The following is a 15618-nucleotide window of genomic DNA, read 5'->3' on the forward strand; positions in this document are numbered from 1 at the left end:
TTTAGGCTAATGTATACTTCATGTAATCTGTTTCCAGGGTGGTTTTGTTCGATGTTAAATTACCTCTGAGTTAAATCAGTGCTAGCTCAGGAATCGTGTTCTGCCTTGAAGTAACACAAACTTTGAATTATTCTTTGAATCACTAGGTTTGCTGGAAATTCTCTGTATTCCCTGCCTCACGCATTCAGGGTAAGCAAAACAGGACGGTGGATCAAATACGCTGCAGCAGCAACAGACCGAGAAGAACTCTCTCCCTCTCAGGCACGCAGCAAGGAGGCAGGTTAACCCGCAGCGTTAGCAATAGCTGCGCCTTAGCACACCACCCGTGGGCCCGACGCGCAGCTTGCCCAAGCCAGCCTCAGCCAAGCGCAGGTCTGAGTTTAATCCGTGTTATTCCTGCGCGTTTGTAAAGTCTGCTCTCTCCTGCCTGTGCACGCAGCCCTCTGAGGCAGCGCTACTCAGACCTCCGTAGTTAAACCCATTTTTGACACAAAAAATTAAGCTGGAAGCCAGTTCCTTTATAGGGAGCTGAAGGTACTGTAAATATGGCCGAGTTAAAAGCAGGCTTAGAGTAGAGCAAGTGCTCCTTTGGTTACCATCCACCTGCGTTAGAAGTACTGCGTGTGGCTTTACAGCGCTCTGAGAGCAGGAGAAGTCATCCTTCCTGGCATTTATTATCCCACGAAGAATAGCAAAGGCTTTTTGGGCATCCTTCCTATCTCTTCTTTACTCGTGGCGTGTTCCTTGTGGTTTTATTTTGTAACGCAAAATACGGGCTTGAGTCTAAGATCTACTAGATTTTCTGCTTTAATTATCTCATTGTGTAATAAAACAATAAGCCTTCAGCAATGAAGACCAACATCTCCAAGAATTCTAGGTTTTGTAACTTATTTTATATGTACTGACCTCAAGCCAACACATTTTGGACTCAGGAGAAATTTTATTCCACTGCATCTGCCCCCTCCTCATTAATCTGTATTTATTCAGAAGCCCAGAATGGCAACTTTTCAGTCTTAAGCAAACAGCTTGCTGAATTTTCTTCTATTAAACTTACATATGGGAAGTCTTCATACAAAACCAACATGAGCAATGCGATGCTACTTCATCCAAAAACCAGTGATTTTAAGTCTCATTTTCTTAATGTAAAGAATGCCTTAAATTACAGGCAGGATTGGGAAATCTTTGCTGTTGAAAGAAATTAATTCCCACGCAGCAGTTCATCTCAGTGTCATTTCTCACACCAGGAGTACTTCGTTTACCTATTTGCAGTATCATTTAACATCCAAATAGGCATGCATGCACCACCACCAAATACAAGCAATCAACGTCAGCTCGAACATCGTTAATTAATCCAGGCAGAAGGAAGGTTCCCACCCAGAGAACCAAAGCTCGACGTTCAGTGTCACAGGCACCAAGGCAACAGTAAGACGTAAGAGAACAGAAGACAGACATAATCTGGCGATAAGCGAGGAGAAGACAGGCAGCTGGACAGACAGACTCTGCGGGCCACTGGCATGGGCGCAATGCTGAGGACGCTGGAGGAGAACCACCAGCGCTGATGGGGATGGACAGAGGGCTGTGGGCAGGGTGAGGAGCTCAAGCCCCCTCCTGCACCTTCACGCTGCTGCCTGGCTGTACAGTACCACCCTCCAAAGGGGTTCCCGGCAGGTCTTATAGCCCGCGGAGAAGAAGTCATCAGCACGGCCCAAAAAAACTGAACTCTGGAGTTGTAAATGTTTAAGATCCTTAGGTGCAGATCGCTTGTGAGTTCACTGCTGCATTATATACATCGTTATGGTAAAGCAGCTAGTCCTGTACATGCATGTTGTGTAATTTATATTGATTCTGTTCTGTGCAACCTGCTCGGAGATAAGGTGTTTCAGAGTAGGGATGCATCCTGGCATTACATTTAATTGACTGGATCCACTTAATAGGTTACATAAGTGTTAAATGTATATGTGTGGGCCACAGTAACACATAGCAATAATCATTGCATATATTCAGCCATAAAGCTTGTGTTATTGAGCTTTGACTTTGTAAAAGATTTTACATGCAATTATAAATTTATGGACGGTGTTTGTTTATCTGTCACCAGCACAACGATATGCTCCTTGCTCATCTCTTCTACTTGACTGAATGCTTTCAGGACAGAATACAAATTACATTTTCTGAACGTGGATAAGAAGTTACCCTGGCCATAGCTCAAAGTGATCAACTGACTACAATATTACATCTTCATTGTTTCAAATGCTGTTAAAACTAGACTATAGCAAAACAGCTCAACCTGCTTTTTAATTTCGCATTATCAGAGATGGGAGCCCTGCCCTCCCCGCACGGCTGGCTGCTCTGGGTTTGTGACAAGAGAGGTCAAGGCACTTGCAGGTCTACCGAATGCCAACTTTTTTTTTTTGGAAAGAGTTAGTTTATAACCTTTTGCGTTAACGTTTAAAGAAAACGAGCATGCTACTATTTGTAAAACGCTCTGCATATTCAGTGTACCAAACATAACTCTGTTTAAAAAAAAAATACATCATTCATGATAAAAAGCTACTAAGCCACAGAGAAAGACAGATGATATAAGCCTTGTGATAAATTTGCACCTCAGCAAGTGTGTGAGCTTGTTTAAATAAATAACTAGTTTGAAGGGTGGAAAACAGACAATCTCCTGGAGACCTTAGAGAGACTGTTTTCTTTGGGGGATGAAGTGCGGTATGTGTTTGCCCTGAAACAGCCAAAGAACTCGTATTCTCTCCTCACCCATCTCCTAACCATCTCCAAGGCTGATTAACGAACACAGATTGCTTGTCGTTCCCCTTAAAGCCCACACATTGGATTGCGTTAGCAGCACAGGGCCCATCTCATCTTAACCGTGCAAATTAGTCTCTAGGCATCATTAATTTAGATATTACATACAAGTGCCAACCTGGCTGTCCTGTGCCTTCTTGCTGGAAACCAGCAGCCTTTCAAACATCTCCGCCACTTCTTCCGTGAGCTGAACCTGGTGCTTTTTCAAGAACAAGGCATGGTTGCTCAAACAAGTCTGTAGCGTGTCCACGTCCCACTGCTGGTCTGGCCTGGGAAAGAAACACAAGTGCCATTAGTGGGACACCCCACGTACGCGACACTCACAGGTGCCGTGCTACTCCCTTCTCTGGACAAGTGAGTCAACATGCACTGGGAAAACCCACCACATTTTGTCCTTAGTCCCAACTTTTTCTTTTAAAAACATCCAAAGCGGAACACATAAGAAGTCATGAGTGACTTCTGCAAGTGTGGGGAGGATGGGCAAGGGTGATCGTCACCATGTCCGTCCCCTGGCTCCATCCTGAGACTCAGGGTCGGGAGACGTTAAACCTTTCTGCAGCCCCTAGTCTCAGCCTTGGACAGACCTCACTCAGTCCATCAGGCACTCTGCCGGGCACCCACTTCCCCAGGCTTGTCTTTTTTTTTTTCAGAATTCTTTTTATTATTTTTGAGCAGAAGGTGCCTTTTCCTTTAAAGCAGAAAATATAAATACTGCAATCTTGTTTGCCAAAGATGTTTGTTCTTCCAGTTGCTCCGATGAAGTTTCACAAACAGAGGAGTGAATTCCAATTAACTCAACAAGTGTTTGTCCCTAAGAAACCATTCAGGAAACACAACAACATATTAGTACTCGCAGGCACATCAGCCTCGAAAGGAGAACCAGGTATAGTCAAATAGACCATTCTTCAGCGCTCACAAGTGCCCCGGTCCTGCTAACACTTGAGCATCGCTGAGCCTGTAACAGGGAGGAAGGTCTAGACAGGTGCCAAGAAAGAAAGGAAATTGTTTTCATTACTGTATTAAAGAGATCTAAAAAAAAAAATAATAAAAAAGCAATTCTCACTCGTCCTTGTGCCATACGCATAGGAGAGAGAAAAAAAACAAACACATTTTGAGTAATGGCATTTTCTTGTTTTTAAAGGCTGTATGCATCTTCTGCTTCACAGAAAAATAATTTGCTTCTCAAAATGACATTCCCCATCCTTAAATGCCCGAGACTCATGTTGAAGATCACAAATTACTGGCTAAGAGGTCTCTGAAGTTAATACGTTTCCTTCCCTGCCGAAGCAGGCTGGGGTGGGAGATGCTGCGGACTGGCAAGATGGGGGGACCCAGCCCAAGTGCTGCCCAGCAGAATAAGATTCACCATCAGTGAATGAAAAGGAAAATAAATGAATTTGCTTAATGTTCTCATTTCGAGTCACACGGCTGCTGCCAAGGTGCGTAAAGATCAGCACTCAGATGTCTCTATTTTGCAGTGCAATGGAGCTCTGGCCCCAGGTCTGCTTTCTCTGCACCAGAGAGGCAGAGCAGACTTGAGGAGGAAAGAAAAGAACGTTAATCACACACAAGTTTTGCGTCTGCGATACCTGGTTTGCTTTTCATCCACCGCTCTACCTTTAACATCGAGTGTTTTCTCAGGTAGGAGGCATCCATTCAGCATGCTCTGTAACAAAGCCCGAAGCTGATGAAGGACGACTGCTTCGCATGCTTCAAGGTCGTCTTCTTTCAGACTGCCGGCCCGATTACAAAAGCTACAAAATAAAGCAGGTATTACATGCAATGTTTATTTAAAGCCCAGATAGCCAGCATTGGTTTGGAGGCAGAATCTGTAACACTCCTCCTGGCTAAGGGGATAACTGGTGAGACAGCCAAGAGGGACAAACATCCCTGATGCTCTCTGCGAAAGATGCAGAGCAGGACAGTGAGGTCAAACCCAGCGCTCTGAAAATGCCAGGTTTAATCTCACACCTTTGCTTTGTGACAGCAGAGAGGAACCTGTGCATGTCTGCTCGGTGAAATCGTTTCCTGGCCGTGCCGTGGCTAAAGCAGTTCTGTTGCAGGAACCCACCTCCAACAGTGGGCTAGAGGGGCCAGGTCGGTTTGGCAACCCTTCCTCCTAACTCCCTAGAAATCCTCTAACCATCAAGTGCTTAGAGAACCCTAGTTTATGGAGGCTGACACATAATTTTAAATAAAATTGCAAAGCCATTCCCAGTTCTTGTAATTAAGAGCCCATGCTGCAGAGGGACAGTGAGGGCTCTCTGACCCTGGTTTTGTTAACACGTGGGGTTTGGTGATTCTCTTTGCTCTTTTACCTCAAAGAAGAGGTGATTTTTCTGGTTATTGTTTTCTACCTTGGTAAATCACATTAGCATTACCAGCTAAGGGGATGCTCTCATTCTTGGAAATAAGTATTTACTTCACCTAAGGGATCTGTGGAGCAAGGCTGCAAAAAGTGCTGCGTTTAGAGTATTTGTTGGAGTAATTTGCGTATGCGCTTCTAAAGTGCCATATTTCAGCTCTCTGATGACATTAAAACAGTGGAAAGGGAGGGAGGCCTCTTAGCAACTGGCAATGTTTGTTTGCAGGAGCCTGCTTGTTCTTTGCGCTGGCCATTTGTCACCGCAAGAGCGAGGACCCCAGCTCAAATCTCAACAGGCTCCTGCAAAGCTGCTCGGTAACAGCCTCTCGCCGTTGCTCACCTGAATTCAATTAGAAGCGTGTAAGCAATCAACAACAGAATTATTACAAGCCTTACATTGGATGCACGGCAGCAAGGAAGCGAGAAGACAGGGGATGGGGTTAAGGCGCAGGCAGCACTGCTCTCCTCCGAGAGGGGAGGTGGCCGGCAGGGAAGCAGCATTAACCTGAGCAGCTCCGCCGTGCCCATCGTCCCCGCGTGCTCGCCCTGGTACAGCGCCCGGTGCCGGGGGCTCCTCCTCACCACCGCCTCTTCTATCAACTGCAGCGCACGGGAGAGTCCCGCCAGCGTCCCGCCGTGCCTGCGGACAGACAGCGAACAGGGTGTGAAGCAACTCAAGTTGTGACAGTATTTTAAATGCATTCCCATCACACCAGCTGGAAAAATAAGCACCCTCAGTTTAGCTTTTCAAAGCAAACAACAGCAAAAACCACATTGCTTGAGCTCTGTAGGAAGAAAAAAAGCCCAACAAAACAACACACATGAGCAAACAAACCATCCAAAAATCAGCCGGGGCCTGAGACGCTGCATTGAAATTACCCCTGCGCCGAGTAGTTTAATTCCTTCACCTCCACAATCGAAATAAATCTGGTGACCACCTACAGGTACAGGGACATAACTGGGACCTCAGAGGGGTTTTGATGAAGCTGCACCTCTATAATGATGCAAATTAGGACTTAAAACATTGAAACAATACAGCAGGCTAATCCTCGAACAGAGGTGTAAATGGCTATTCAGGTCCAGGCCGGCTGCCGGCTTTGTTGGGGACTTTCCAGGCCAGGTCTGCACCAGCAATGCCCCAGCTGGGCCTGTGCCCGCAGACCCCCACAGGCAACATAAAGATTATTTTTCTTCCCCCCCGTATGTAGAGGCTGGCATATTTATACAGTTAACCTTGGTTCAAGCTCCCTCGAGTGAAAAGCCCTGGGCATGAAAACTTGCATCGCATTAAGCTGTACCGAAAGTTGTGTTTTCCACTGGACTGTTGGGCAACAGTGAACAATTAAGTGGGAGCTGCCGTGCATTTAGTCGAGTTTCCTAGACATTTAATAAGCAAAACAATACCAGGGAGATCACATATGCAGTTAAACAGCGCTTTTTCTTTTCCCCCAGTCTTACAAACCCTGTATTTTAGCAGCCGGCTCGTTTCCCATTGTTTTCCTCCCGCTGGGTGGTCCTTCCAGGGTGCCACTCGAGAGGGATACAATAATAAAAAGGGAAGGGGAAGGAAGGGACAGCAACATAAAGAAAAACAAAATGTATGACAATCTGCAGCAGGCTACGGATCAGAGGTCAGCAAACAAGAGGTCCTTCTCTTTTACAGGTTGCTTCCTGGAAACAGTCTGATTAAGCTGACAGCTTGAATTATGTGTTACATTTTGTAATGCACAATCCATCTGTGCTAAGTCCTCTTCAATGCAGCTGAAGCAGCACAGGCATAAGCTCTGCCTTTTTCCACCCCCTCAGCACAGGCCTTAAAATAGTCATCATCTTTCTCTGCGCTAATTCTCAGAGACCCGCTCCCCCCGCCACTCCCTGGGTTTAAGCCCTTGAAGAAAAGGCCGGGTGCTGTAAGGAATGGTAAGAGGATACAGAGCCTTCCACCTCCGGTTCAGCAGCTCAGACCGGCAACAAGCGGCCGAGGGCCAGAGCCGTCGGGTGGGGAATCGGGTCCCTTTTCGGCGCTACTCGAACAAGGCAGGCGAGCCTCCCGCTCACCAGCGGGCTCCTGGGCGGCAGACCTGACCGGAAAAATGCACGGATTGGGCTCTCGCACAGGTCCGAGCTAGCGGGACAAGTCTGAAGAGGTGCGTGTACAGCCTCTGATCACCGCACCCGCTTCGCAGTGCTTGGAAACACAAAAAATCGTGTTTTTTTTACCAAAAATCATGTTTTTTTAATAGCTAAGGTAGCAAAATTGCAGCACCCTCCTGTGAACTGCAACCAAGGCACATACCTTCTGCTAAATAACCTTTCATAACAGTAACACCTTTATTCTGTTAACAACGATGTTATCATGACAACCATTCTTCTAGCTGGAGAAGGCAGTCTGCAACTCACCCAGAGGTAAAATACGACCAGCAAACACTGCATGGGAAAAAACCCAAAACTTTTTTTTTTTTTTAAAAAGAGAATGGTATCTCTGCAGTAAGGTAGGAAAAGTATCTTCTCTAAAAAACATAAACTTATGACTTCCTGACATGCAACAAGAAGTTTGTTTCGCATCTCGAGTTAAGCTGTGGCCTCTGCACGCGAGAGCGCCTTTCAACTCCGTCACTTGCACTGATTTCAAATAATACACCAAAAGCGGACGAATGGCCCAAAGACAACAGCGGAGGGAACGGCTCTTCGTTCGGATGCCACAGCAGCAACACTGCTGCATTGGGAAAGTCCAAGCTACAGACATGTCAATTTAAGAGAACACGTATGCATAGTTTTGCATAATTTCTGCGTATTTCTTCAGCCAGCGTAGGAATTTCATAGAGAAACACATGGACTGAAGGGACATCACAAGACCTGTGATATTATTCATTTTGTGAGTCTGTGGCATGATACATTCAGACCAAAAAAAGTTGCGTTCTCATAGTTTAACTTATGTAATTTAAATTTGTGTACTAATAACTTGGAAACTTTCCCCAAGATTTTTAATTTTATGAATTATTTTGCAAGACTCGAGCACGCACGCTGAATTTCACGTGCATGGGCAAGATGGACTTGGAACATCCCCTTGGTTATAAGCGCAACAAGGGAAAGGTTGCTGAGCCCGCCACGAGCTCTCCCATGCCTGCCATTTTTGAAATTCTATCTGCATTTTAGTTTTCAGGTGAAACAAATTCAAATTTGTATCTTTTCTGCAGAAACAGCTAACAGTTGCAATCCCACTTCCACGGCCTTGAGAAACAGCAGTATTCAGCTTGGCATAATGCAAGAGGAAGCCTCTGCATTCTGGTTTCAGTCGTGCTCCAGAGATAATGCAAGCAGTGAAACCTTTCGTATAATTTAGCTGGGCTTCAAGAGCCTTGCACAATATTTTCATCAGTTTATGAACAGCGAGGCATCACTAGCGTCGACAGGGAGAGAACAAAAGGTTAAATTACCGTCGCTCAGCTCTGACTTCCCCAGCAAAGGCAGGCACTCTGTGCAACTTCCCTACAAAGTGTTATGATTAACAGGTGTTATACAAAAGAAAAACCGGGTAAAAGCTATTTAGATGTAAATTAGATGATGTTTCCATAGCAAGCAACAGTCTGATGCAAACGTGAAATGATAAAGTTACAGAAGTGTATATTGATGGCCACTAGTTTCTGCTCAACTGTCATCTATTAAAATACAAACTAATATTGAAATCAGTACCCAAGACAACATGACCACAAATGTAGGAAGAATAGATGCAATACGCAGATTAAAAAGCTGCAAACAGCTGAAAAGGAAAAAAACCCAACCGACAAATGCGTACTCCTTGTTCTCCAGGGGTAAAAACGCTGCTTTCTTTCGTTCATGGTCTCTCCCCAATGCACAGTCACCACCTTGTATGTGGTTAAACTACTCCAGCTAGGAGCTTTTTGCACACGCATAGTGCCCACACAAGGTAGGGAGACTCAAGGGGAGCAGCACCTGCTGCAATACAGCACGTGCCCACAGAAAAGGCTTTCTTCAATATTTCTGTTGTGACTGGGGGCAGGAAAATGCTGGTGAGGAGGGAGGAGGGTGTTGAGGATGCAGAGGACAAGGGAACAGAAGCGTGCTGCTAAGGGAGAGCAGGCAGGAGAGAGGCAGCAGTCAAGGGCACAAAACCGTGGGGTCAGGCAGCAGTAGATGGCCAAGGTGAAGGGGGATGTGGACATGAAGTGCTGCAGAGGGAAGTGGCAGCAAACGGCCTTTCAGAAGTAAGAGACAGGAGATGAAGGCGGGAGGGATGCTCCTGCAGCAGCAAGGCACCACGAGGTGGGGACCCGGGAAGGGACGACAGCAGTTGGCAGGGGGCTGTTCGAACACAGCAAGGGAACGAAGCCAGCCCTCCCACGCGACCCTGGCAAGCCCTATGGCCCATCTCCTAGTGGGTATTGTCCGTCCGGATGGGGAGGTGCCTCCCTGTCCTACAAGGGTGTTGCAAGGCCAAAAATCCAGCTGTGATATTACAGCTGATACTCTGGAATTGCAGTTGTTATTGGCACTAAAACCCCACCACTTTCACGCAGTAGCGGAGGACAAGCCGTGCATGTGTGTCACGCTTTCCTCATTCCTTCTCTTGTTCTCTCTCAGCTATTTCCAAACAAGATGCTCAACAAATTTAGCAAACTGGAAATTTTAATCCACACAAAATATGTCATTTAGTAAACGATAAGTATTATTATATAAACTTGTTGAAAGAAGATTTGTGTAGATTTACAGAACATCTATTGCATTTTAACAACAAACATACTTAACTTGTCTACGCCTGACCCGAACAAGTTACCTGAAGCCATTTAACCACTAGCACAGAGGCGGGCAGATACTAAATAAATAGGTAAGAAGTTTGCCCACCTGCATGCAAGCTTTAGTGCCCGGTATCTGCCAAGCTGTGAAACCAGCCTCCAGGGCACACGGTAACAAATGAGTACAGGGAGAGAGAAAACACGTAAGGACTTACCTGTCTAGTGCTGAGCTGACCGAGGGCTCCTCCTGCACCACGGGAGGGTTCGATGGTTGCAGCGGGGAGTCCTCTGCAGCAGGGGCATCCCTGCCCCGCTCCCAGCTGGTCACTGGCAAAGCCGCACCCTGCAGCACACCAGGAGCGCTCAGCATCACCTCCTCGGCGCTCGCAGGCACGGAGAGCTCCACACTGCTCTCCCAGCTCGCCTCCTTACGAGTACACCAGTTACTTGGGCGAGGCTTTGGTCCTGAAAAAAGTAGTAATAAAAAATTATTCCCAAACATCACAGCATAGGGAATTAAACTAAGATTACCTAGGCTGTTTGTTCACCTCTCACTTCACACGTGTGAACGAGCACCCCTTTGCTCTTTCTTCACTTTGGGTTTCCCTGCCCATGGCCCCGTGTCCTTCCGCACTCCTCTCGCAAGGGGGAGTCCGGAGAGGCTCCAGCCTCCACGCTCAGGCCTTTTGGGTTCGCAGCTCCCAGCGGGCAGGAGGCAAACCTGGCACTCCTCAAAAACCATCACCAGCGTGAAGACCAGCTGCTTCGCTAAACTGTCTCCGGAGGACCGATGAAACAGAAAAGCTGGAAAAAGCTTTTCTTAAGGGGAAAAAAGTGCACCTGAAAAGGCTACTATTGTACACAGTTTTAAACCTTGCAGAAAAAATACATACATGGAGGTTTTTAAACGCTGCATGTTAATTGCCTTCTCTAAAAAGAGGAGGGTACAGGGCTGCATCATGCTTCTAAGACAACAGATACATGCTACTTACCTTTTTACAGAATGCCAAAAGTTAATGGATCAGCTAGTGCTGTAACAAATTAGTATTGCTACAGAAATTCTCAGTTTTCCATAAAATTCACCATGGGTTTAAATTAACCAGCATTCACACACCTGCTGACACTACAGCACCCAGCATTTCTGCTTGTCTTGGTCATGGAGTTTCACTGGAACTGAATCACTTACGGTTTATGCCAAACAGTAGCTGGTGCCAGGACGGGCTCTCAGCCTTGTTCCCAAATTTGTGAAGCAAGTATATGCAACAGAAATATGTCTCCATCTCCTGGGAAATGAGGATGGAGAGGAACAGTTTTTTCCTCTCCAGTTTGGGTAGTGGGGGAGAAAGGGGCCATTTTCTTACTTTGTTAACCTGGGAGAAATGGGATTTGTTCCTCCCTGCGTTTTGTGACTGCCACTTGGCAGCGGCAGCAGGAGAGGCTGGCGAGTGCTGCCATGCACCACACCAGCAGATCCTGGTGTGTGCTCGCTCCTGGCATGGCACAGGCAAGCGTCTTCATCAGCTCCCATCATTTGCACCGCGGAAGGTCAAGCTTAAGAGAGCTGGAACAAGCCAGGCCCCTCCACACATTCAAACCTGGACCGCATTAGCCCATTTACTTCACGACACGCATTTGGCAGCAGACAGACATAAAAATCCCCCCAGGCGGTCCGAGGTGATTACCGTGCCGTTTGACAAAAAGCTCATTTTGATTTTGAACCCAACTGTATGGTTTCTCTGAAGGCAGAGATACTGCATTCCAGAAATTAAATGGGTATTTCTTTCCCAGACACGATGCTGGCCACGTCAGCCTTCCCCGTGGAGGGGAACTGGCGCTCTGCAGCGCCGCAGGCAGAGCCCAGGGCTAATGTAAGCCAGGCTGGGCTGGTCTCCTTCCATCGCAGCACGGACAGGCTTTTATTAAAATGGAGAAGTGGCAAATGCATCAGATGAAAGAAAATGAGAGGCAAATAAATTCCTTAGAGAAAGAAAAAGGAATGGGAAAAAAAACCTCAAGAAAGAGGATGCCAGAAAGACCCCAAGGAGGAGTACAGAAGAGCATCTGATGGGGATGCCAGCTTTCCTCTATAAAGCAGCTCATCATCGTTACAAGAGAGGAGTCCCTGCATCATTAGGGTTGCCATCAGTTTCCATTATAAATAGCTCCAATTTAACAATTGTTACGGGGCTTGGAAAACTAGTTTAAGTTGAAAACTGCTATGTTAACTGGCAAGGCAGGGGAAAGTGATTCTGCGAAGTCTTAAAAAAAAAAGGAATAAATTGTTACTTAGCGACAAATCTTTGTCACTGACTTCAAAAACAAGTCCATTAGCTTGCTTCAAAGTAACCGACCAAGCCAGTAAAATGGGAGAGAATACATTTTGCCAAGATGGGGGGGGAAAAAAGAGAAAAAAACCCCACGAATGAGAAGCTGGAACACAGCCTTTGAGGGCAGCACATCTCGTCCCTGAGCAAGAGCATCTCGGCTGGGAGGGTCTGCACCGCCTTTCTCAGGCAAGTCCAGAACAAAGCAGAGAACCACCACCAAGTAGGAGTTAATCCAGCCACATACGGGTCATACTGATCCTCAGCCCACATTGCCAAATACCGTGTTTGGAAACAGATGAGCTATTGTGCACAAGTGTCTGAGGGAGGAGGAAATCAACCTGAAACACAAGTGACATACTCTTCCAGTGAAGTAGGGTCACATTAAACCTCTTAAAACGAGATTCAGACCACAAGACAACTGTAGGCACAGCAGTGAAGAAATCTTCACTTTCTAATAGCGAATCTGAGTAGGATCAGCCCCCAGCAAACCCTTGCCTGTCCACATGAGCGGCCTGGGAGAAAATGGAATCAAAAGAAAAAAAAAAAAAAGAAGAGTAAAGATGCGTGCTACCATGCTTCAACCACAGTGCAACAGGCGTAGGAGAAGCCAGCAGCTGTGGGCTGCTGCTCTGGTTGGGATGAGCAAGCCCCAGGGCTGGGCAGGGGGAGACAGGCACACATCCACCATACCTGGGACACTTCCCCGTGGCTGCTGCTCCTCAGGGTCGGCTGGTTTGGGATCTGATGCTGAGGAGATGAGCTGCTGGGAGTCTTCCTCACTGGCAGCCAGGTCCCCCTGTCTCGCTGCTCCCTCCTCTGATGCATCACTCTCTAAATCAGCGCTTCTGCTCTCTGGACCAAGGCCTTCAAGTGACTGAGAGCACGAAGGCAGGTCAGGCACCGAGCAGGTCTCTGTAGGCTGGGGGGGTTTCTGCTGCATGCCCACATCTCCGGCAGCTGAGACAGCCGACGTGTGGTGGCCCATGAAGACTGTTGCTGGATGATACAGTTCCCTTGGCATGGCTGTCTTGGTGCTGATTCCAGCCTGTCTTCCAACCCACAGCATCTGAAAAACACAGGAGAGAGATGGCTTAAGGAAACAAACAGGTAGCGTGTTGCAAATTGAGCTTCTAGAGGATGGCACGTTGATTTCTGGAGAGAAGAGTGTCACAGAATTCAAGTATTTTCTATAGCATTATTATTATTACACAAGCACTTGGCACACATTTCTTGCGTCCTAGTATGACAATGAGGGCCCAGACCTCAACTGAAGCTCCGTGAGACAAAACAACTGGTGGCAAAAACGGACTGCACCCCCAACCTGGCTGAAAGGGACTGAGATACACAAAGCACTCAAACTAATCTAAATCATAACTAGTTTTTACAGACAGGCAAACCTTTACAATTAGATTCCTGCAAAGGCTTTTAAGATCCTGGACCAAAGCACAACATTGAAAGCTACCCACTAAAGTCAATGAAAATGCCTCGAAGTTACTGACTCTAGAGGAACCACTGTGCTCTAGTTGTGCAGAGCCGCTGGTAGCCTGTGGTTTAGGTACACGGCACCCCGAAGCCAAGACACAATCAGTAGGAGCCTGCGGCAGTGTCCGTGGCACAGCTGGCCTTTCTGGAGCCACCCACAGCACCTGCTCTGAGCAATCTCCTCCTGCCACTGGTCTTCTCTAGAAGGCAACAGGGTGAGGAAAGGTCCCCAGAGAGTCTGAAACCTACATCTGCCATCACTTACTCGTCTATATATCCAGCTTCGCTCACAGCATGTCAACAAAGCAAATACGAATGAGGCAAAAATCACTGTATCCATTGTCTTCCTTCTGCTTTCCTGCCTGTTAAATCACACCAAAGAGGAAGAACGACTGCTCAGCTAACACCACGCAGATGAAATTGCATTTTCCACAAGGCAACTTTGGGCACCCAGCAGAAACATTTTAAATGGCACCTTCCTCCAAGAACTGTTGAACTTGCATAAAAATAGTGCCAACAGTATAACCGCTCTGCTTCCAAATCCCAGTGTTTTAATACTTGCCTTTTTTTCTTTGTAAGCCTTCTCAATCAGAACAATTTGGGAGGAGTGGCTACTGCCACCACTACTACTAAAAGGTCACCGCCAGTTTATGCAAAGCCAAAATTAGCTGTCGTAATACCATTGTTCATACTAAGCAGGGCTTACTTTTCAGTCCCAAATCACAGCAGGACAATTTACAGTCACCTCCACACCTCTCTCCTCTCTTTCATTGCCTGACCTCTTCCTACCACACAAAGTCAGCTGCCAAACCCAGCTTAAAGGAAACAAAGGCATCTTGTCTAGTCTGTGACCAAGTTTCATTAAAAAAGCTCAAATTCCACGTAACAAGAAGCAGAACAAAAAGCCATGAAGTTATTTTAAGAAGTAAAGGTTTGCTACTCAGATTAAGTTCACAGCTTATTCCGTCACCACTGCTCTTGGGTTCCTCCTAATTACTTTTCGGGTCTTGGATTTGCTGTTTTAAAATGCATCTACCAAGTACTTTATGGATTTAGCAGCTCCTGGATGTAGTGTTCCAAAACAAATGCAATTCAAACAGGTACAAGTGCTTGGCAGACTCATAGCAGACGCACATCTCTAACAGGCTCCTCTTTGTAGGGAAAAAAAAAAGAATCTCTTCACTTCCTTTACGTTCTCAAAGCAAAATTGTGACAGGTAACATTGGTCTAGGTACTGTTTTTACCACCAAAACAGTAAAAACATGTAGGTGACCTACCTAAAACAGTCAACAAAATTACTGAACTTGACATCACTCCAGCTGGGAGTTTAATGAAGTCTCCGCACAAAGCATACTTACAATCCTCTTTCTGGTTGTGGAGTGCAGGCTCCCCACTTCTTCCTTCAGTTACAAATACAATCTTTTTTTATTATCATTTAAGTGTTTTGAAGAGAACAGAGATAAGAAAAAAAAATCCCTTCTGTTAGGACTTACAAATGGCCCAGTCTCCCCCGGCAGTAGACGGCCACGTGAAAGCTAGGGAGGGGAAGTGCAGCTAGCCAGGCATCACTCTCACCTGGTGACACCTCCTTTCCCAGGGAAGGATGTTCTGCCACCCACATAGGTGCCCGATGCCCTGCGTCCCACAGACACGGCAGTGCCAAGATGCACAAGTCCAAAATCTTCAAAAGACTTCAAGAAAGTGCTTCGAAGTTGAAGCAGCCAGACTTCATTGCACAAAGGTTTCAGAAGCCCAGGTTATACAGCTCTGCCAGCTGAGGACCTCTCCTCCAACTTGTAACACCGGACTGCCACTACACTGGGCTTCAAAAGACTGCTACTCAAGTCCTTTCCATGGAGAATCAGGGTTTTCTAGACAAACATTG

General features: G+C 46.5%; 1 protein-coding gene across 5 annotated transcripts in view; it reads right to left on the reverse strand.

The window, feature by feature from the left end:
• The window catches only part of KIZ (kizuna centrosomal protein), a 47719-nt gene that overhangs the window by 18930 nt on the left and 13171 nt on the right, over positions 1–15618 (reverse strand). For 4 of the 5 annotated variants that reach the window (XM_075749971.1, XM_075749970.1, XM_075749975.1 and 1 more), the window contains 5 exons: positions 12942–13317; positions 10140–10389; positions 5676–5810; positions 4395–4559; positions 2924–3074 (listed from right to left, as the gene is read on the reverse strand). In XM_075749971.1, the coding sequence (XP_075606086.1) occupies positions 2924–3074; positions 4395–4559; positions 5676–5810; positions 10140–10389; positions 12942–13317 (1077 nt within the window). The remainder of the gene's footprint in view (positions 1–2923; positions 3075–4394; positions 4560–5675; positions 5811–10139; positions 10390–12941; positions 13318–15618) is intronic. The other variant, XM_075749972.1, reaches the window with a different exon arrangement.

Source organism: Balearica regulorum, chromosome 3, assembly GCF_011004875.1.
Source record: "Balearica regulorum gibbericeps isolate bBalReg1 chromosome 3, bBalReg1.pri, whole genome shotgun sequence".
In the NCBI taxonomy this organism is placed as follows: domain Eukaryota; kingdom Metazoa; phylum Chordata; class Aves; order Gruiformes; family Gruidae; genus Balearica; species Balearica regulorum.